The sequence below is a fragment of the Aulostomus chinensis genome, chromosome 7, assembly GCF_037954235.1.
Source record: "Aulostomus chinensis isolate RoL2024-O1b breed Wild chromosome 7, RoL_Achi_v1.0, whole genome shotgun sequence".
Classification (NCBI taxonomy): domain Eukaryota; kingdom Metazoa; phylum Chordata; class Actinopteri; order Syngnathiformes; family Aulostomidae; genus Aulostomus; species Aulostomus chinensis.
This window is the reverse complement of record NC_141326.1, coordinates 8303539-8325665: the sequence shown is the minus strand read 5'-3', so window position 1 is coordinate 8325665 and position 22127 is coordinate 8303539. Positions and strand designations below refer to the sequence as shown.

Below are 22127 nucleotides of genomic sequence, written 5' to 3'. Positions count from 1 at the left end.
CATTTCCAATTTTGTTGGTTTGTGGTCAGCGTATTCCAATTTTGAGCGCAACAATTTCTCACAGCAAAACTTTAGAATTGGACACCATAGTAATATTTTTTATGTCATGCACTCATTTATAGCTGTAAAACCTATTTGGAAAACAATTCGTAAAGTGTGCCCCATATGGCCTTAATTTATGTTGCCACCTGAAAAACAAAAGTTTTCAAGGACCACAGTAGAAGGGAGGGACAATGGGAGGGTCCTAATTTAAAAACCAATGACCATCCTCACTCTTGTGTTGCTTTACATGCCTTTAGAGTGTAAAGTGCTGTCACTTTTGCAGAAGACAGGTCAGTTGTATGATTAGGACTGTTGTAGGGCTTTCTTAGCTTAACCCGCCCCCCCCACACACACACACACATTTTTTTTTAGTACAAACAAGATAATGGGCTGCATTCAAAGCTTCAGGGAATTGTGTGACCGTCCAAAAAACACGAATGTTCGTCTCAGTCTACCTACAGTATGTATTGTGTGGCAAACTGCCATGATCATCTTATTTGGTGTTTTTATTCGTTATAATGAAGAATCTGATCCACATTGGACAGAGCACAGAAAAACAAAAAATATTTCGAGTGACATTGAGAACGACTTCTACTTCCGATATCCAAGTAAGTGCTTTTATCTTATTTCTCTTCTTTTTTATAGACTGAATTTTCAAAAAAGTCTAGTTATTATGCATGTGTTATCAGTTCATCTATACTATTTATATAATTCCATATCTATTTTTTTGTTGAAATGATGTAGAAATATATATTTTAATACACATATTTATAAAGTTTTCAAGTATTTGAGTTATGGAATTGTTTGTTGTGAGTTTGTGCTTAATAGTCCAGAGTTACTCAGCATAATTCGCAGTGTGTAAGTGGGTGTACACATATTAGGACTTTTTTTCTCTCAATCAATACTACTACTACTGCTACTTTTAATAGTAATAATAATAATAATAATAATAATAATGGAAAATCCCCAGAAGCCCATGGTGTCTTTATCAGACTGCCAAAAACATCTAGGACAAGGTGTTGGATGTCAGATGAGATAAGTATATGTCCTGAAATACTTTATTGACCAAGTCTTTAAGTTACAAACCATTATTTTCCAACCGTTGTTGGTGTGGAAAGGACTGTACAGTTTGAAGTGAAAAAGCAGTTCGTACAATAGGCTGTTTGTCACAAATTCTTCTCATGTTTCACACTTTAATGTGGTACTATTGTGCCCTTAGGTGTGTCAGGTGGTTTTAGTGTTATTATGTAAACGATACTGGCTAATTTATGCTGGTATTGAGGGTGCAGGATCTGAAATTCATGTGACTTGTAAATTTTGTAACCAACCTTTGTAACTAAACTTGAAAGCAAAGATAAAAGTAAAGATTGAACCTAAAAATATATATATATATGATGTAATCAGCATTTGATCAAAACCAAGCAAAACTACTGGAGTGCTTGAGACAGACTGATCAGACAAAGAAGATCTGTTGTCTATTTTTAGTGGCACTTCCCTGCTGATACAGTCTTATACTGACGCGAACACCTGCATCGTGACTGTGTTCCCCCTCTAAACATAAACTTCCAAACAGGACAAGTCACTGAGCGATGCATTCACACGAATGGAATTCCTCGCTGAGGGATGCATTCACACTATTGAAACTTCCTAATTATGAGCATGCAAGATGACACTCGACACTTGACGCTTTTTACCAGTCCATACTGGGAAAGAACAGGCTTCTTGCTTTGTAAAACTGGGGAGAGGGCAAAATTATAAGAGACAGGACATACATTTTGAACATACAATCAGAAAATAATAATGAACATGACTAAATAGGGTTTTAGTAATGAAACATCCTGGGATAATCACACCATATTGATACAAAGTTACACATTAAAATATGCAATTTAAACTATGTAGAAATTAAATAACAAAATATCTTAACTCTTATATACTGAGACAACACAAGTTTGAAATATTATAAATACACTCCAATCAAACTCTTAAGACCAGTTAAAAAATTGCAAGAATTTATACTTTGCACTGTTGGATCTGAAGGTTCTAAGTAGAGTTTCAAAATGCAAAAAGAAGAAATGGGAACAAGAGACCAATTTATTGAAAACAACAATTTAACTGAAATAGGCTGTTCATCAGCTGATCAAAAGTTTAAGACCACAGCTCAAAAACCCAGAAAACCCCCTACAACAGAAATTAAAGTTTTAAAAACTGACTCGGTAATGAGTAGCTCCACCATTATTGTTGATCACTTCAAAAATTCATTTTGGCATGCTTGATGCAAGTGTTTCCATAAAGCTAGTGGGAATGATGCTCCAAGTGGTGAAGATGGCTTCACAAAGGGTATCCACTGTCTGGAACTGATGTCCATTTTTGTAAACTTCCCTTGCCATCCATTCCCAAATGTTCTCAATTTGATTTAGATCAGGGGAACACATTGTGCTCAGTTAGCGCCTATGTCATCCATGGGCAATGTCAAATTAAACGTTCAAATACTCTACAAACGTTGCTACAAACAGGAGATATCAGGAAAACAAGTGTGAAGCAGGAGAGGAATATTTTGAGCCACGTTGCTGAAACCAAAGTTGACAAGTCAGGCCATCTGCTGCTCCTGCTAATGATAGTAAACGATGCAAGGCAGTAAGGAGATATGACTCAAGTCATCTCCAGTTTGGACTCTTATTTGGATTGGAGGGAGGAAGAGCTGAGGCCCTAGTATGTAGTATGAGGGGAAGCCCTCATGAGCAAATCCATAACGTCAGTGACCTTGCATGCCAGATGGAATGGTGCATCTGTCCAAAAGGATGCATTTGACATTTCCATCTAGGAGTTTTCTGACAAAGAAGTGAACCCGGATGCAGGAGTCAGCATTTTGGTGCATCTCCACTCACAACAGCACCATGAACATTTCCCTGTGATGGCTGAAGCATATGAGTGGATGAGAAACCAATTCAGAATTGAATTCTTTGATATGCCCAGTGATATGCTGTTGGGGAGCAAGAATGTTTGGTAGAACTGTCTTGTGATGAAATATTGAAGTCTGCTTTCACAAAACACTTGTTGCTGGCCATTTGAATGTAGCAACATTATGGCCGAAAAATTCATATGGAATATGTGGCTGGGAGGTCAAGCGTGTGTTATGGAGGTGGGGGGGTACAGTCACATCTCTTCTGATATATGTTCACGCATCACTGATAGATGGCACTAAAGGAAATATCAGCACCAGAATCTAAAGAGCTTCAAACATATGCTCAGATTTTATACCCATGTATAATGTGCGAGAGTTTAGAGCACAGGTGTCAAACTGATCCAGTAAAGGGCCAGTGTGGCTGCAGGTTCTCATTCCAACCGACCAAAAGCAACACCGGATTCAACTTAAACCAATCAAGCTGTGTCCACACAGCTCATTTGTTGGATCCGGTGTTGCTTTTGCTTGGTTGGATTGAAAACCTGCAGCCACACTGGCCCTTTACTGGATCAGTTTGACACCCCTGGTTTAGAGTCATGTAGCAAAACTTCCTTCTCGATGAAAGGATTAAAATAACTCAACCCTGCAGTCTTGGCTGTGTGCTTCCTTTTTTTCCCCACAACAACACACCCATGATAGAAGGGCTTGTCTGCACTTCCTGCGACCAAGACCAAATAAAAAAGCAGGATGGATGCTGTCTGACCTGTGATTGAAGCTGATACTGATCAAACCGGGCTTTAAATAACTGTGCAAAGAAGCTGGGACTGTCTTTGGTTGTTACACAGTAGTTACACTGTAAGTAGGCTTACTTTCAGAGTAAGGACCCCTGTGCCTACATACAGTAGTAAGTAGCCTGTAATAGAGTGTAAGACTGGGAGAAGAACATATACCTTGCAGTTTTTATGTAGTTAATAATTTTTTACTAGGCAACATTTGTGTTAAATTTTCACCCTCAGAAGACAGAATAAGCCCCCCTTAGTTGTGCATCAGATAAAAGTAAGCTTGCCTGTAATGAGCTGATGCAGTATTTGAGTTAATCTTCAGAAGTAGATACATTTCATATTAATTCAATAAAATCAGGCATAAATAAGTGCAGTAACTCCCAACAGTGTGATGAAGGTTTCCTGCCAAAAACACATGAGAAAATATGATTGTAATCAACATCATGAGCAATAAACAAGAGCATTAGATTTTATCACACTTTATGTTACGCTCAGAATAAGGCGACCCAAAACAGGTCTGGACCCAGGTAGCACAACCACAAACAGACTGAACACAGGGAGCCAGATTAAACCTAAAAAATGGGGGGAATGTGGTGCGTAGCTGTGTAAGATGAGATGTGTAATTTAACTATGTGTATGCGTGGGTGTGCGTTGTGAAATGTTGCGTGTACTAACCAGTCCGTGGGGAAGGGAGCCCTACCACTAGGGAAGGCGGGCATGAGAGTCCGGAGGAGGGAAGGCAAAGGCAGGGATTTATCCAGGAGACAGATGGGGGTGAAGGCGACGGTCGAGGATAGGGAATGGTCCAGGAGGGTGGCGTGGAGTCGTGGAGGGTCGAGGAGTCGAGGAGGCAGACGAGAGACGCGGAGGAAATCACGGAGGGGTTCTCAGATGCAGCTTGGAGCCAGGGGGAATCTTGGGAAAAAATCAAAGTCAAACGGGATGAGTGAAAAAAGAATGGCTAGAAGCAAGCGAACAATGAAATAGTTATACTGCAAGGTAAGCAAAGGAGCTTGTTGGCAAAGTTACCACGTGGGATCAGTACGATCAAGCCCGGGTTGAAGGTCCTGGATTCCTCTTATAGCTGGCCCGGCAATTGCCTGCAGGCATGGCTGATTGCTGATAGGTGGCACCTGTGCTGGAATCAGCCTGAGGAGGGCCATGGAGAGCATGGGAGGGAGGATCCCTAACACTTTATCTGTACATGCACTGATTCATGCATAATTTGGATAAATCAGCACAGCCTCCAACATAGTATAAAGTGATTGACAGGTTGTTGTGTTTCTGACCTATTAACACAACTATATTGTCAATAAAGATGCTGGACAGATGAACTAAGTGAAATAGCTCTTTACTTGTTTACATTGTAACAGAACTATAAACAGATCAATGCCTAATAGCACACGTAATGTATTACTACAACATAAAGTCGTCCCTATTTATAATATAGGCTAGACAGTACACAGGAAAACTGACAAGTTACAAAACAATGTGACTTTTTCAGCTCATTGGGTCCCTATCCATCCATCCATCCATCCATTTTCTACCGCTTATCCTGTTCAGGGTTGTGGGGGGGCTGGAGCCTATCTCAGCAGCCTTCAGACAGGGTACACCCCGGACAGGTTCATCCATCCATCCCAGGGCCAACATATATGGCCAGACAACCATTCACACTCACAGCCACGCCTACTTGAGCCTGAATCTGCTCGATGGTCCTGCCTGTTAAAAGGAAGGTTTCCATCACTGTTGTCGCAAGATGTGCTTGCTCATGGACAATTGTTGGGTGTAAATTCATTGAAGGAGTGTGTTGCTGGACCTGCTCTACTTCTACAGTGTCATGAGATAACATTTGTTGTGATATGGCGCTGTACAAATAAATTGAATTGAAAAAAATGCACATCTGCTAGCTCAGGTGTAACAAAATGAGTATGTGAAAAGAGATACAATCCACATCGCTCATATGCTTTTATTTACCTTCCTTCATAGCTGTCATGCAGTTAATCTTTTACATTGAAAAAAATGTTTCTTGGTCATCATTAGAAGCTAACACTACCCTACAGTTCTACCACAGACAGTTATTTGATTAGAATAGTCATTGAATATCAAACAGATTAATAAGGAGCAGATGCTGTGCAAAGTGCATAAACCTGTAAAAATAGAAATAGTGTAAGTCCAAAATGCAACTGATATCACCTTCTGTTAAGCATTAGGATGGAAGGAATATTAGAAATTTATACTTACTTCAATACTACTTTGATTTGCTGTTTACTAACATTTCCTGTATCATCTTTTCATCAGGTTTTCAGGATGTCCATGTGATGATCTTTGTTGGATTTGGCTTTCTGATGACATTTCTGAAGCGGTACAGCTTTGGTGGTGTGGGGTTTAACTTCCTCATTGCTGCCTTTGGCCTTCAATGGGCTCTACTAATGCAGGGCTGGTTCCACTCCCTGGATTACACTGATGGAAAGATCAAAATTGGAGTTGAAAAGTGAGCATAAAGCATTTCAATGAATCTCCAACCTTTACCTCTTACCTTACTACTTCATTTGATGGTGGTGTACAGATACAAAAAGAAACTCATTGGCCCGGTTGCCTTGTAAATATGTAGAGCCCTGAGGGTAGTAGTCACCTCTGGGTCTTTGGTGCAATTACTAGGAAATGCTTGTTTGAAAATGTTTCTGCTGGCATGATTCTATACAAAAAAATGAAAAAAAACACAACGCAACATTTATTTATTGGTTGTGGGCTCAGTGGTTGGAATGTAAATCAGAATTCGCCGATGAGTAATAACACATCTTGTGTGTATTGTCCCTAAAAAAAAAGAAAAACAAAACAAAACACATTTGGTCAGTGTTCCACCCCCCACCCCACCCCACCCCCCGCAATAAAATGACATTCTGTATGTCCTGTTTATCTGGCCCCCTCAGCCTAATCAATGCTGATTTCTGTGTGGCGGGCTGCTTGATCGCGTATGGAGCAGTGCTGGGGAAAGTCAGCCCTGTCCAACTGATGGTCCTGACTCTGTTTGGGATCACATTGTTTGCTGTGGAGGAATTTATTATCCTGGATCTCATACACGTAAGCAGGAGTAATGAATAGTTCCTGTTTAGATATCATGGCAGTTTACCTCATACGATGAAGAGGTTTTTATCAACTAGATTAACTAGACAAAGATTTGTCTATATATGTTTTTTTTGCCCCAAACTCTTGAAACACAAAGAATATATGAATACTATGAGTATACTGAAACTTTTAGCCCATAATAATGTGATAATATAGTCTTTATATTTACAATATAAATTTCTAGATTAAAAAAGTTACATTTATAAAATAACATCTCATCAGCAGCAGTCCTGAGTCTGCTAATGCTGATATTGTGTTTCCTGAAGGCCAGAGATGCTGGAGGCTCCATGGTGATCCACACATTCGGGGGTTATTACGGCCTCGCTATCTCATGGATGCTCTATCGACCAAACCTGGATCAGAGCAGTCGTCTGCACGGCTCCATTTATCACTCAGATGTCTTTGCAATGATTGGTTTGTTATTTCTTAATGTTCTTACCCAGAGGTATCCTGGCAGTGATCAGCTGGTTTCACTTGTAACTCCACTTTTTCTTTTGGGTAGGAACTCTCTTCCTGTGGATGTTCTGGCCAAGTTTCAACTCAGCTATCACTGATCATGGGGATGGCCAGCATAGAGCTGCCATCAACACCTACCTGGCATTGGCTTCTACTGTGCTCACCACAGTGGCTGTCTCAAGTGTGTTCCAGAAGCACGGGAAACTAGACATGGTAACAAGCATCTGTGTTTGTTGCCAACATCAATTTGCATTTTATCTCATGAGTTTGTAAATGCTTACCAAACTAAAGTAATATGCAAGGTTTCATCTGTGTTCTCTCAGGTTCACATCCAGAACTCCACTCTTGCTGGAGGTGTTGCTGTGGGAACTGCAGCCGAGTTCATGCTGATGCCGTATGGCTCTCTGATTGTAGGATTCTGCTGCGGCATCATCTCAACTCTAGGATATATATACCTGACGGTACTACTTCAGTTTCCAGTGATAATTATTTTATATATATATATATATATATATGGCATTGTGAATATATTGAATGAAACTGTGAATACATTGAATGAAACTGTGAATATATATATGAAACTCTGAATATATTGAATGAAACTTTGAATATATGGAATGAAACTTTGAATATATATATATATATATATATATATAATGAATCCTGAATATATGGAGTGAAACTCTGAATATATTGAATGAAACTCTGAATATATTGAATGAAACTTTGAATATATGGAATGAAACTCTGAATATAAATATTCAGAGTTTCATTCCATATATTCAGATTTTCATTCAATATATTCAGAGTTTCATATATATATATATTCAGAGTTTCATTCAATATATTCAGAGTTTCATTCAATATATTCACAATTTCATATATATATATTCATAGTTTCATTCAATATATTTAAGGTTTCGGCAAATCTCATTTGCATTTGTCTGTCTGTCCACAGTCCGCTGTGTGAGTAACGTGTTCAAAGCTGACAATGTGTCGCCGATCATCAAATATGTTCAGTACTAAACTTACGTTCAGCCTGCATTGGTCTATGAATGTGGGTGATTCTTACTGTATATGAACAATATATGAAGAGCTACCCTTTCAGTTCACGAAATCCCTGCAGCTGCAGCAGCTTCTCCAGTCCCGGAGAAGTGCCGCGTCAGAGCGTAGTGCCATTACGCACGGCCGATCACTGTTTTACCTTCATTGAACCACCTGAAAACTATATCAAGCGAACCATACAGATCTAAATACGGACCTCTACACACAGCAGAGTGTTCCGTTAATAGTTCTGCTACATGGCCACTCGCAGGCACTGCCGTGAAGTCTGGCGTCAGTCGAGTTTCATATATATATTCAGAGTTTCACTCCATATATTCAGGATTCATTATATATATTCAAAGTTTCATTCCATATATTCAAAGTTTCATTCAATATATTCAAAGTTTCATTCCATATATTCAAAGTTTCATTCCATATATTCAAAGTTTCATTCAATATATTCAAAGTTTCATTCCATATATTCAGGGTTTCATTCAATATATTCAGAGTTTCACTCCATATATTCAGGATTCATTATATATATATATATATATATATATATATATATATATATATAATGAAGTTTCATTCAATATATTCAGAGTTTCATATACATATATTCAGAGTTTCATTCAATATATTCAGAGTTTCATATATATATATATATATATATATATATATATATATATATATATATATATAATTATTATTATACAATTATTGTTTTCTGTGTTGTCAGTTAATCATGTATGACCTAAAGCTGAAGAGGTTTTACTAAGAGCAGTTGATGCATTTCTCACAGCCGTTTATGGAGAAGCACCTGAAGATCCAGGATACATGTGGAATCCACAACCTGCACGCCATGCCTGGGGTCATTGGTGGCATTGTAGGAGCAATTACTGCTGCAGCTGCATCAGAAGCAGTGTATGGTGCCGAGGGGTGAGAGATCTGACTGACAACAGTGGCTAAGGGCAGCATGGCTCGGAGGTAGAATGGCCATCCAGCAACTGCATGGTTGTTGGTTTGGTCCTCACTTTCCTCTGTGATTGTGTCAGTGTCCTCAAGCACGATACTGAACCCCTCATTGAGTTGGCTGTTAATTTCATGGCTTCCACCGTCAGGGTGTGAGTATGTGTGCATACGTGAATGGGTGAATGAGGCAAAATTGTAAAGCTCTTTGAGTACCTAGAAGGTAGAAAGGCACTCAGCCCATGGCACACCCTTTAGTTTGAGTTTTGGGCCAAAGGGAAATTGTTTTGGCTACCTGGCAGGTGAACTAGGTGAACAGAAAAAAAAGTAGGAATAGTTTTTCTTCTTAATGGCTAGTTATGGCATTGTGTTATGATAGAACAACTTTTAATGTTCCCTTTTGTGTATTTAAGGCTGATAAACACCTTTGACTTTGAGGGGGCTTTCAAAGACACAAAACCCACACGCCAGGGTGGTCTCCAGGCTGCAGGCCTCTGTGTGGCTATCTGCTTTGGTGTAGGTGGAGGCATCATTGTTGGTGAGGAAATTCATGTCAAAACATCATTTATATAAATGTGTGTGAAGGTATTTTGAGCAAGTCCCTCTGGCAATATACTTTGCTTTACATACGTACACACATATGTGCATTTGATGTCACTGATAAGAATGTTTGAGTTGTAAAAACAGCCTTTTTTTCTCTACCAAAATGCAATGCAACGAAAAATATTGGAGAAAATGTTAATTTGTGAGACTATTTAACACTCACAGAATAAATTTACATGCTCATTTGTAGATGCACAAATTTTAATGTGTTTGATTGATTGAAATCTTTATTTTGAACATGTTAAAGGAGTAAGTAAACAAAGACATGCATACATACATGCAAACATATACATGCATACATGTACATACATAAATTATGCATACAATGCATCAAGGTGATAAATAAATAATATAAATATCAAGAAAATTACATGCTATGAGCTACAGGTAGATGTGTGTGATTTGAACCATATTAGAATTTCTTGACTTTTTTATTTGAAGAATAGCATTTGTGCTCCGCAGATGACCTACCTGTTGTGCTGCACTTGCATGAATCTCTGGAGGAAAAAAAATCCTACAAGTTGAAACTTGTAGGGAATTCCCTGTGACTTCAAATTTATTGTTACAAGTACAATTGTACTTTTGCTATAAGGTTCACTATGCTAGGTACTCAGTGTATAAGTGGGTAAGATGTTACTGTGTGTGAATAAGGCAGGTCACCATGATGTCTTTGCATTATTGCCAGGTTGCATTTTAAGATTACCAATTTGGGGAGATCCTGCCGATTTCAATTGTTTTGACGATGAGGCCTATTGGGAAGTGAGTGACTTTCTTACTATACTTCCGTAATTGTTTCTTTTTTATTTTCCAAGATGAAATGCAGTTTAATTCAAATTTCCTCTCAAGCAAAACAATCATAATGATGCACCATTCCTTCTCAATGATGATTGGGGTAAGGAAGAGTGAATACTTTGTTAAATTGCTTTAAGTGGAGTTCTCAGGTTTCTCTACATTAATTGGATTAGATTTTAACTGTCTACATTTTCATGCATGTATAAGTATTCTGAACTTTTTACATTGTAAAATTAGGATTTTTACTTTACCTTTAAGGCATTTTAACAGTGATCTATTTTTTTTTTTGCCCCGAGCACACATGAAAGTCATCATAACACACTCATAACACATGTTCTGTCCAGTTGTGTGGCTGATGCTAAAAACTGAAGAACGCACTCGTCATTATTTTAAGTATATCATTTCTTGGATTCATTAAATACTTTTAATAGATTAATCATTTAAAAAAGTACTCTATTTTACAATGTGCTTTAAAATTAAATAAGTTTGCACACCCATGCCTCAAAGTCCTCTTCAAAAATGTTCCTCAAAGAGCTACTATTTATGCATTTCAGGGTCTATCATTTTGAACTTTCATCAAAATACAGAATTTTATCTTTATCAATGTAATTTTTTCCATATATCTGCACTTCTACCAAGTATTTAATAAGTGTGAAAAGCTTCTGGATGATCTTTTTCTACCCATATATCACCAATTACTGAACTTTTATTTTAAGTTCAGTAATTTTTAAGTTCAGTTTAAGTTTATATCCTGATGTTGACTTTAGCTGAGTGGTGATGTTTAAATTCTGGTTCTCTCCAGGTGCCTGAGGATGAAGAGAGCATCCCACCAGTGTTGCAGTACAACAACCACATGCTGAACAAAGATGTGTAGGTGTCTGTGTTTAGTGTTTTGGCCTTGAGCACACACTTCTCACATCAAACAACTGATGCAGGCTGTGTGTGAACTTTTCAGAGATGTGTTGCTATCAGTGTCCTCTTGGTGGCAGCAGAGCCTAATTTGCTGTGACATGAATCACTGATATTGATGCCCATTGTGGGGAATATTTATTCATGGTGATGAAGGCTCAGTGAGGATGTGACAGTAGTAGACAGCATGGTTCCACCTCCACCAGCACCACCACACAGACCAGTGTCATCCCTGTCAATCATTGTGGGCTAGGTCGTGAAATCTGACATGACTTACTTGAGCTCGGTGGAGCCAAGTGACATTTAACTGCAGGTGGAGCTCCTCAAAGTAACCTTGAAGATGCAACAAAAGTCATATTTGCCGTGCAATGAAAATGAAAGTATTGAAAAAAATTATTGGAGTTTGTTATTTGGATCAAGCAGAAAGGAAATGTTGCAAGAACATACAAAAAAAAAGTTTTCTTTTTTATGGCCTACATAAGACTACTGTAGTTTACTCTACATAACTTGTTTAATTACATTTTTATTCTTTCTTTTTTGTTTTGTTTGCATGTTTTCTTACAGAGCGGAGTCCAATTTCATGGAGCAGAACTGATGCTATAACCCTCAATCATGGCCTGTTTCTTGCTTTTATTCTCCCTCTAGACAGAAATATTCATGTATTACAATTTCCCTAACTGCAAAATAGCTCATTATCCAGATAGTGAAAAAAAAATCTGTTAAAACTAAACATTTTTATTATTATTATTTAATGTGGAACTGTTGGTGAAATTAACTAATTTCAGTTTTCTAAGATTTAAGGATTGGAATAATGAAACTTTAAATAGGATGTTTTCACATTGTGATGAAACAGATTTCAAGTCAGATCTACAATGAACAGACATTTAGGCAAAGCTATAACTGAAATTATTTATAGTTTCATCCCTTTCTTATAATGCTGTAGATACATCAACACATACACGACAGTTATTTCGAGTCCCATGGACCTTGTTTCTTTTTTTCCTGTTATCAATCAGAAAATTAAATTAATCATTCTGTCAAATGCGAATATCTATATACTAATATATTACACACAGATGAATATTTGTTTGAAAAAGGAAGCTTTGTGGTGGGTACATTGTTGAAAGAAATGAAAAATAATTAAGACGTGATGTCGAATTTAATATGGCTTTGTCTAGTTCAAAGGTCACACTTGTGTTGTTCTCGGGATACTTTGTGACCAAAAACAAACTATCGAACTTGAGTCGCATGACCTTAAGTCACAGTGCAGGGTAAGAGCAAAGTTACTGGCAGTGATGATGGTTTCAGCCACTTTGAAAGTGACTTTATTTTAGTAGAATCGAATGTTTATTAGATAGCCTTATGTCAACCTCTCACACAGTTTACTTCTGTATGTGGGAGTCTGGCCATAATTTGCTGATGGTGATTTTAACAGAACACCTGTCTCATGGTGGGAGAAGGGATGATTCTCACACATGAGGAGCAGCAAAGGAGCCTATCACCACATCCAGTCCTGTGACTTACAAGGCAGGCTTTGCGCTGTTTTCTTTGGTTATCACGAACATGTTTGAATAAAGGAGGTAATGGTGCCACAAGTGCACCAATTTTAAACAAGATGCAGCCCTGCTGTGAAAAGGGGCTCCCCCATTGCCTATAATACCAACCCCTAATACACACACACACACACACACACACACACACACACACACACACACCAGGCCCCTTCATCCTCAGTTCATGCCCCAACTTAACTCATGTTATCAGGCTCCTGTGTTTGCCACTTAAAGAGAAAACACAGGGGCTGTCAAAACTAAATCAGAATGATTTTTTATATGATAGAAGAACTTCTCAGTTTGGCCTGCTTGGGACTAAAATTGGCCACAGATGTGACCTCTATGAGTGACACTGTACAGGCAAAACAAAAGGGAGGGGGCAATTCCTGAAGAAAGGGAGATGGAAAACTTGAGGCAAGGGGGCATGAGAAGGACAGAGGCACACAAGGAGAATGAGGCCTCATTTTCATTGCTGGTGATTGACTGCCTGCCATGCAACCTCAGTCATGATCATTGATTGACAGGTGGAGAGAAGGTAAGGGTGGGAAAAAGGGTGGCAGGATGAGGGCTTAGAATGGAAGCTTCACAAAACGTTTTCCCAAACGAGGCCGCAGCGACACTCATTAATGATATAGAACATGCAAGTTTTCTCTGTATGCCAGCAATATTGTTTGTTGGTTTGTAGGATTAGTTTCTAATCTTCTCCAGAAATGTGCAAACTGTACATAAAGGGATAATACAACCTGGGAGGTCATGCCCGAGAGCCCGGTTATTCATGTATTTTTCACAATTATTATGAAACAAACAGAATACTTACTGTACATTGGTGACATTACTAGTTTGAATGATTTCATGTTACAAGTCATGGTACAGATGTGTGCTCACTTTATAGTTACAGGAATTTACAGCAGTTTTTTGAGTATCCAGGGGGTCATGTTTACTCCTGTATAAAGAGAGTTGTAAAAAGCCCAATTGAGAGCATCCACAAGTAAAGACGGCGTAAACCCTACGCCAGGGGTGGGCAATCATGTGCGATGGGGGGCCGTGTGTATGCAGGTTTTCTTTCCAACCAAACATTCTAACAGGGGATTCCACTGATTAACACTCTTCTGTGGCTGAAGGTGTGTTAATCAGTGGAATCACCTGTTAAAATGTTTGGTTGGAAGAAAACCTGCATACACATTGCCCTCCATGGCACATGATTGCCCACCCCTGCCCTACGCCGTCATTGAGCATTCGAAGTTCTGTGTCGAAGGAACGCGTTGCTCTGCAATTCACCGCCAAGCCGCTAGAGGGGTGTGGCTGTGTCTTTGTATGGTTTCGGGGGCTCTTGTTGGATTCCAAAACAAAACTATTTACAACAGAAAGTCCAGTACTTTTCTTTGAATGACTGTTTGCTTTCATGAATCAAAGTGTAAACTTTGAACATGACAAACATGACTTCTTGTGGCCATTTTCTTCCGGAGATGCACATATTTGTCGCGGAGGTTCCTCCACCTCCTCATACATTAGGTGACCTCCTCTGAGTGGACCAATCACAGTCCTTGACGTTCACGTCATGACGCGTCAATGTGACGCGTAAGTCAGGATTTTTTGGAGGTGCAAGTCAGGCTACGCCGTAGGCTCCGCGTAGGGGTCTGCGTCGACGGCGTAGGTATGGCGTCACCGCGACACAGAAGCATAAACCAGGCTTAAGGCAGGTAGGATGTAGTGATTGACAAGTAGCCACACACTCCACTTCAGATCACCTAGGAGGTCTGGGGGGCCTTATATCTATGAATGTGTGTGCGTGGTTATGGCATGTTGGTTGGCAGGGTGAGAGAGAGAGTATTGGCATAAAATAGATTTATGTAAATATGAATTCATCACCATTTATTACTTGTAGAGGCGGCTGCCCCTGCTCCTTATGTCCATTTATGCGACCTGTCCAGGGTGTACCCTGCCTCATGCCTGAAAGCCACTGCGATAGGCTCCAGCCCCCCCCATGACCCTTAACAGGATAAGCAGAAGTAAACGGATGAATGGATGGATGTTTAACATTGTATTAAAAGTAATTTAAAGTACAAGTACAAAACTTCATTCAAGTAAAACAAAGAAAATACCTTGCAATTTCAGATATCCAGAATATGAAGAAACACCTTTTGTCTTTGTTAAATGATTAATTTGGATATAGCAATTTTCTACCTTGGCAGTACTCAAACCACTTTACAATGTCACTTCGTTCACCCATTCACACACAGTCACACACACATGGTGGAGACTGTCATGCAAAGTGCCATCTTAGTGACGAGGAGCAATTAGGGGTTCAGTACCTTGCTCAAGGTCACTTTGACAAAGTCTCTGGGGGAAATGGGGGTAAACCCGTGACCCTTTGGTTGCTAGATGGCTGCCCTACCTCTGAGACATGCTGCCCTACTTTATTACATAGTTTGTATTATTGCATCTCCGCAAAAGCCACAATTTATTGTTGCAGCTGCTTTTAGCAGCTTTAAATACAGGAAGGTAAATATGATTTAACCATCTGGATGAAAAACAATATTATTTTTAATAGTTTTCCATGTATTCTATTTTGTGGGTGAAAAACTGAAAAATTATTTACATCTTTTGTCTAAAATGTCAACTATTATAGAAATTGAGCATGCATTGCAGACTTTTTCAACGTGAAGGACATGGTCTTTTCTCTTCATATAAAGGCTCAATTTAATATTAATAATAATAATAATAATAAGAAGAAGAAGAACAAGAACAAGAGGAACAAGAACAAGAAGAAGAAGAAAAAGAAGAAATGAGACAGTTGTGTCATCATACAACTGTCATGATGGAGAGAGCTTGAGCATCTAAAAGGATATTGAGATTCTTTGTGTCAAACCTCCTCCAGTCTGGGACCCCTCTGGACTTCCCTTGCCCCCCAAGGCCACTGAGATTAGTGGGAACAGACAGACTATGTTGTGGGGATCTAAAGGGGGTGGGTTCTTAATTCAAAACTATCTCATGTCAGATAGACATCTGAGACCATCTGGGGTCCACACTCCCAGCCTCAGAGAGCTCCACAACACCCCCCCCCCCCCCCCATGACCTTGAATGTGTGTCACCGTGGTCTTTCAGAAAGTCAGGGTCAAAGGCTAATGCAGCAGTCACCCATCAGATACAGTTCAAGTCCCCTATGTCCATATAGATGCTAAATGGTAAATCACCCAAAATCGCCTGTTGGAATGTGCCTTTGAATTCCTGCAGAGTTGCATTCAAAGACCTCAGACAGGCAGCAGAAATTATTGTAACAGGACATTAAAACTTCAAACACATGCTACTGTGTTCATTGTCTCTGTCTGTGTGGGTTTGAAGGAAAAAATAACTTTGATGTTACCACTTATAGTATATTTCAACATGTGAAACATGTCATAGTCAGTACATAGAAACCCATTCAGTGTGCAGCTCTGTTGAACCTCAAGCAGCATGTGCACCCCATCTCTTATTCTTGATCTCACCAACTCTTCTTCATCCCTCCCTTCCCTTCTGTCTTTAAGACATCTGTCTCTGGATTGTCACTCAGATATCAAAACAAATATTCTCTTTGATATCATTTCCTGTCTGTTGACACATGCACATTTGTAAATGAGTGGATTGCTGAGTAAGACATTTTGCTGTCTAACAGGAATAGACCTGAGTTATTCCTAATTCCTGACTTCCATCACAATCTGTAGTTTGAAGGGCAGTACCGTACAGCAGGAAGACATTATTTATATTTATCCAGATCGAGTTAATATGGACAGCAACCAATTGAACTCATCTAAAAACACATAATGATTCCCTCCCTCATACATAGAGAACAGTGTGAACATAGTGTTTTACTTCACTCTGGCTGCAAACCAAACAAAGAAGGGCTTCCAGGTGCCTGCAGCTTCCAACTCTCTTTGGATTTTTCATAGAACTTCAACCTGCAAATTATGAGCTAATTACTTTTAACCCCTTGTTTAACAGGAAAAATCTACAGCTGCTTTTGTTATGATATTTTGAACTGAAGAAGCGTCTTGGATGAGAGGTAAAAATGTCTGCAAGGAACACAGCACTTAAGAAATATATTTCTTTTCATTTTTTTCACTTTTCATCAGCAGTCTGGGTAACACAGATATAAACACAAATGGGGCCATAAGCACAAAAAGATCAGAGCCTACAACTTAAATTGATTTAGATGAGTATGCAAATTGCATTAATAACCCTATTTGAGAGTGACACTCCCAGTCACTCTATTTGTCTTTCCTAATGTTTCTGATGGATAATAATAAACCTGCTGTTTTATACAAACTGTCACAGCCCGTTACAAATATACATTTTTAACCCCCTGAACACCAAAACGTTTCGAGGTTTGTTTTTTCCCTTCTGACAAACAAAATTGGTCCTTTCCCAGATTATGAATTTAAAAGTATTTATTGGCTTAATTGATATATTTTTTGCTCCTGTTTCCTTTTTCAAAATTTCATTTCTGTAGTATAAATCAGTTATAAGGCCATTAAAATAATTGTATTATTAAAATAAGATGAAAAAAAATCACAAGAGTTGAATTTGATAATTAATGTTACAAAATTTGAAAAAGGATGGTATCAATATATCAGTTATTTTTTCAAATGTCCATAATTGTTATCAATATTAGGCAAAAAATACATATTGGCACAGTAATAACTATTACTGAACTATTTAAAATTTTCAAATCCTGTTCTGCAAAAATCTTGCTGATTTTTTTTGTCAAGTAAACACTGACCCTGTTAGGTTTATCATGACTTTTCAGTTGTGCATACGAGCACAAAGATTGAAAAGTTCAATATCTTGTGTTACTTTTACAACATTTCACTACATAAAATTGTTTTAATAAACATAAATAATCGAAACAAAAACTGGGCTTGGTTGGGACTCATATATTCTGACTTCTTTGCTGGCAGGACCTTAAAAATATCATTAAAATGTCTTGTGACCTTTAATAGAGGACTTAATGCTGGTGGCTGTCTTTCATCAACCTAAGAATGACACCAGTTTAGTGTTACAACTACATCATTTTACACCTTGCTCATTTATCATTGACAAAACCACCATTAAGAATGCAAATATATTTATTATACCATTCATATTTGTTTTCATCTGAAATAGCGCATTCTCCTATTCTTTTACTTTTGTAATAAATAAAAAGACGGATATATGCCCGGGTCAAAGCCGGTTTTAATACCTGCGTTTGCTCGGCATTACGGCGCATTCCAGCAAACAGGGGTCTGAGCTCCCGCTGCAAGGTCTGCGTTCCTGTGTTTTTCTCTCTCGTATGTCATCGCGCTGCCAACAAAATCATCACGCCGGTGATGTTCTCATAAATCACCGTGTCCCGTACGGTTCCAGAAATCTGCCCCACGGATCTCCTCTTCACCACGAATGATGAGCAGCTCGCCGACTTCACGACCTTGCCAGTGCGCTGCCATGATTCATAAAAAGATGTGCATGATCGCTATACAAGTTGTTAATAAACACGGTTCACGCAGTTCACGTTATTCGTCCCCGATTGGTGGGGGTTTCCAAGCATAGATTAATTCTCCTTAGATCATACACATGTAAATTGTTGGAAAAAAGGAGTGACATAGAGTCTCGGGGACATCAACAGGAAGACTGATCTTACGGCAGAGGGCCAAAACTTCTGAGGGATGAATGAGCCCAGCCGAAGTTTTAAAATGTATTTACTTTTTCCCGGAGCTTCAACAATGACAGCCAGACAGGCAACAGGACGGTCGTGTGAAACCTGAGAAATCGCGGGTTGCATTTTTCACACTGCAGGCTAGCCGAGCAGACCCGAGGCGAGCCGCTAAACACCCGGATAGCTTGGGGGGTTGGTGGACAGGTCGAAATGCGAGTGGACCCTTTCAGAGTGCCCAAACACCCGTGTTCACCCGCGTTTTTGGTGCAGTGTGAAAGGGGCTACAAGGCCAAGGCCCCTGAGTGATTCTATTCACATCCTTCAAGAACTTCTGGCTCAGTGTTACTCACTCTTATGGGTTCGAAATTACAAGATTGTTAAACTGATTTGGCAGTGTTTACTGAAATTTAGATGCTTTAGCAAAACTGTTGAAATGAGAGCAACACAGAATTTTTTTCACATTTTTTCCTCCTGTGAAAGACAGTTGTTGCTCTCATTAAGTGTTCTTCCAGGTTACACTTCTGTTGTTGTTGTTAACCTTCATATAAGGTTTTTACATGTTTTACTTAGCATGTATATCAATATCTATAATATATAAACTATATAAATATAAATTGTGTGTATCTACAAATTTATATTGATACACACACACTAATATATGTCACTTTTCTTTATGCTCTTGTCCTACTGTGACAATTCAGTTCCTTTTCCATATATATATATATATATATATATATATATATATATATATATGTAATTACAATTTTCAATGATGTACACATTTGAGTGTGAATTTAAAGAAACCTTTTTTTTTTAGATTTTTTAAAAATTTAATGTATAATTTAATGTATTATTTCAGGCACTTGAATGGGTGCAAAAAAATTACAAATGCAATTTATGTGCATATTTTCATTTAAGAACATTGTTATGATTATTTATTATTATTAGCTACATAATAACTATCACATTACAGTAGAATATAAAAAATTGTAAAATTTGAATCTAACATACAACTTTGATCTAATTTATCAATTAAAAAGTAATTTAAAACGTGATTATCTGCCTTAAAAAAACCAACATGAATCACGATTCTATTTCCAGTCCAAAAACGAAAATGTATTTCTTTCCACATAAGTATTCAAAACAAATCTGTATTGAAGAGTACAGTTAGGAACAGCAAGTGTTTCGGTCACTTTCCTGCGATTTAGACAAAAATAATCCCCTGTTGATCCGCGCGTGTTCTTCTGGTGTTTGACTTTGGACAAAGATCAGACAGACACTGGGACGTTTATAATTCCGAAGGCTGAATCGGTGGACTGGTTTTGAGATTCCAGTTTCAACTTCCGACTCTTTTCTATTGCGTTTTTTTACTTTTATGGCCTTTAGTTTGGAGTGATAAAATATGTTTGAAAGCACAATTAAAATCTTTAAAATATCGTCATTCTACTTTCCTGGTAAATAAAAAGTGATACTGTATTAATTAGTACAGTCATTAACTATATTTGAATAAGCAGAATATTATTTCTACTGGGTTTTGTGGGGATTTGTCGCTCTCTCTCTCTCTCTCTCGCTCTCTCTCACAGACACAGACACCCAGACACACGCCACCATCAAAATAAGATATCTCCTTGACAACAATAACACAGAGTTGTTATTACATAATTATTATTTATTTTTAATTTCACTCAAAAAATGCTAAAAGACAAAACATTTCTCAACCAATATATTTATGACCCACACTTTAGGTAAAACTGTGGGGATAAGAATAAACCATTTATATAATAAAACCATGAAAACTCACATTTTGTGATATGTTGGAGCATTCATGGCCTTTATATTTATTTGAAGTGTAAAAGTAACAGCTCTTGACAACTCACCCATAGGCATAATCATTAAAGATAAATTTAAACAAATGATATGTCAGATATTCAGCATCTTCTAATGTGAAAATGAAATAATATTTAATCCACAGTGTCTGTCTGTCTGATGACATTTTGATGAGTTGGTCCAGGATTTGCTCGTCAGCAGGTTCCTGCAGCATGCAGAAAGGCTCTGAGAACCCGTCCTGAGGACAAATTAAGGGACTCATTATCATGAAAATCAAAATTACATAAACTCCTCCATTCTGCATAGGTAGTACACATATTTTGTAATTTTTTTCAAAGAATGAACAAAATAATGAAAAAAGGAAAGACAGAAAACTCATATTGTAGATTTTTCATTGAATTATTTTAGACCTATTTTCATTCAAATAAATACTCGTCAGCCTCAAAAAGTAAATGCGTTTTATCTAAAAGGTGTTTTTAGGGCTTTTAAAGTGCTGATCAGTTAATAAAAGAAACAGAAGAGATTAAAACAACACATGAAGTATAAACAGATATATAAAAAAGTAATTTTAAAGTAGCTCTATGGAGATGGTTTTATTGAACAAATATAAAATAAGTAGTAAAACAAAACTATTTGATTATATTGACAATAATGATCTGTATTTTCTTTCTTTTTATTGCAGCAAAGTTCTGCACTGTTTTGGAAAAACAAACTTCCTTTCCATGGTAAAAGGCCTTTCTACCCTGTATGTTGTTCTTCTCTCCCTTTTCCAGGCTGTGCGCATGGAGGAATTTTAAGGCTTTTATCCCCACAGGGAACCAGCCAGAACTTTTTCTCTGTCAATTGTCACCCACTCCCCAATCTGGGCAGAACTTTTCTCCCACCTACCCCACAATGAAAGATTTGTCCACACTCTCTTTGCCCACCTCTGATGTCTGTTTTTCCCTACCTGCTCCTTCTCTGCAGACATCATGCAGTGCGTGCAAATACAGTCCTTTATTCTGTTTGTGTGTGTGTGTGTGAGTGTGGGGGGCACTAGAAGTGAGCTGACACAAAAATAATTTTAAGTTTTATTCAAAAAAATAATGGAGTGTAGAAGCCAATTGAAGCACACGAAAGGACACTATGATGAATTACAATTGAGTGATTTTGGTAACACTTTCTTTGAAGACCACATCTATACAGTGCATTATGAGCGCATTCATAGTGACATAGTGCACATCATAATCATTCAGCATTATAAATAACTATAAATATAACTTGCAAACCCCTCTTGGAAGTGCTCTTGAGTAGTTATAAACTCCAGGCTGACTGATGGGGCTGATGACACATTGTGACCACTCAACAGTCAGCTGTTATAAGGACTCGTTAGATGTTATAACATTCCATGAAGTATCATTGTATGCTTGAAGTAAAGTGAAGTTCATATGGGTGCATCTATAATAAAGCGT

At 38.1% G+C, this 22127-nt stretch overlaps 1 protein-coding gene across 1 annotated transcript; it reads left to right on the top strand.

The window, feature by feature from the left end:
* Positions 1-306: 306 nt before the first annotated feature.
* Positions 307-16492, top strand: rhcgb (Rh family C glycoprotein b). Its single transcript, XM_086208302.1, has 11 exons — positions 307-650; positions 6028-6220; positions 6660-6810; positions 7122-7269; positions 7358-7524; positions 7635-7772; positions 9158-9294; positions 9738-9862; positions 10613-10686; positions 11522-11589; positions 12193-16492. The coding sequence occupies exons 1-11, from the start codon at positions 428-430 to the stop codon at positions 12221-12223; spliced, it is 1455 nt and encodes a 484-aa protein (XP_086064428.1). The 5' UTR covers positions 307-427; the 3' UTR covers positions 12224-16492.
* The last annotated feature ends 5635 nt before the right edge of the window (positions 16493-22127 follow it).

Bases quoted from the DNA above. Each gene is read 5' to 3' on its own strand.
- rhcgb (XM_086208302.1), top strand. From the start codon at position 428: ATGGGCTGCATTCAAAGCTTCAGGGAATTGTGTGACCGTCCAAAAAAC. The intron at 7,773-9,157 runs GTACTACTTCAG...CATTTCTCACAG, and splicing joins TAGGATATATATACCTGACG to CCGTTTATGGAGAAGCACCT. The intron at 11,590-12,192 runs GTAGGTGTCTGT...GTTTTCTTACAG, and splicing joins CACATGCTGAACAAAGATGT to AGCGGAGTCCAATTTCATGG.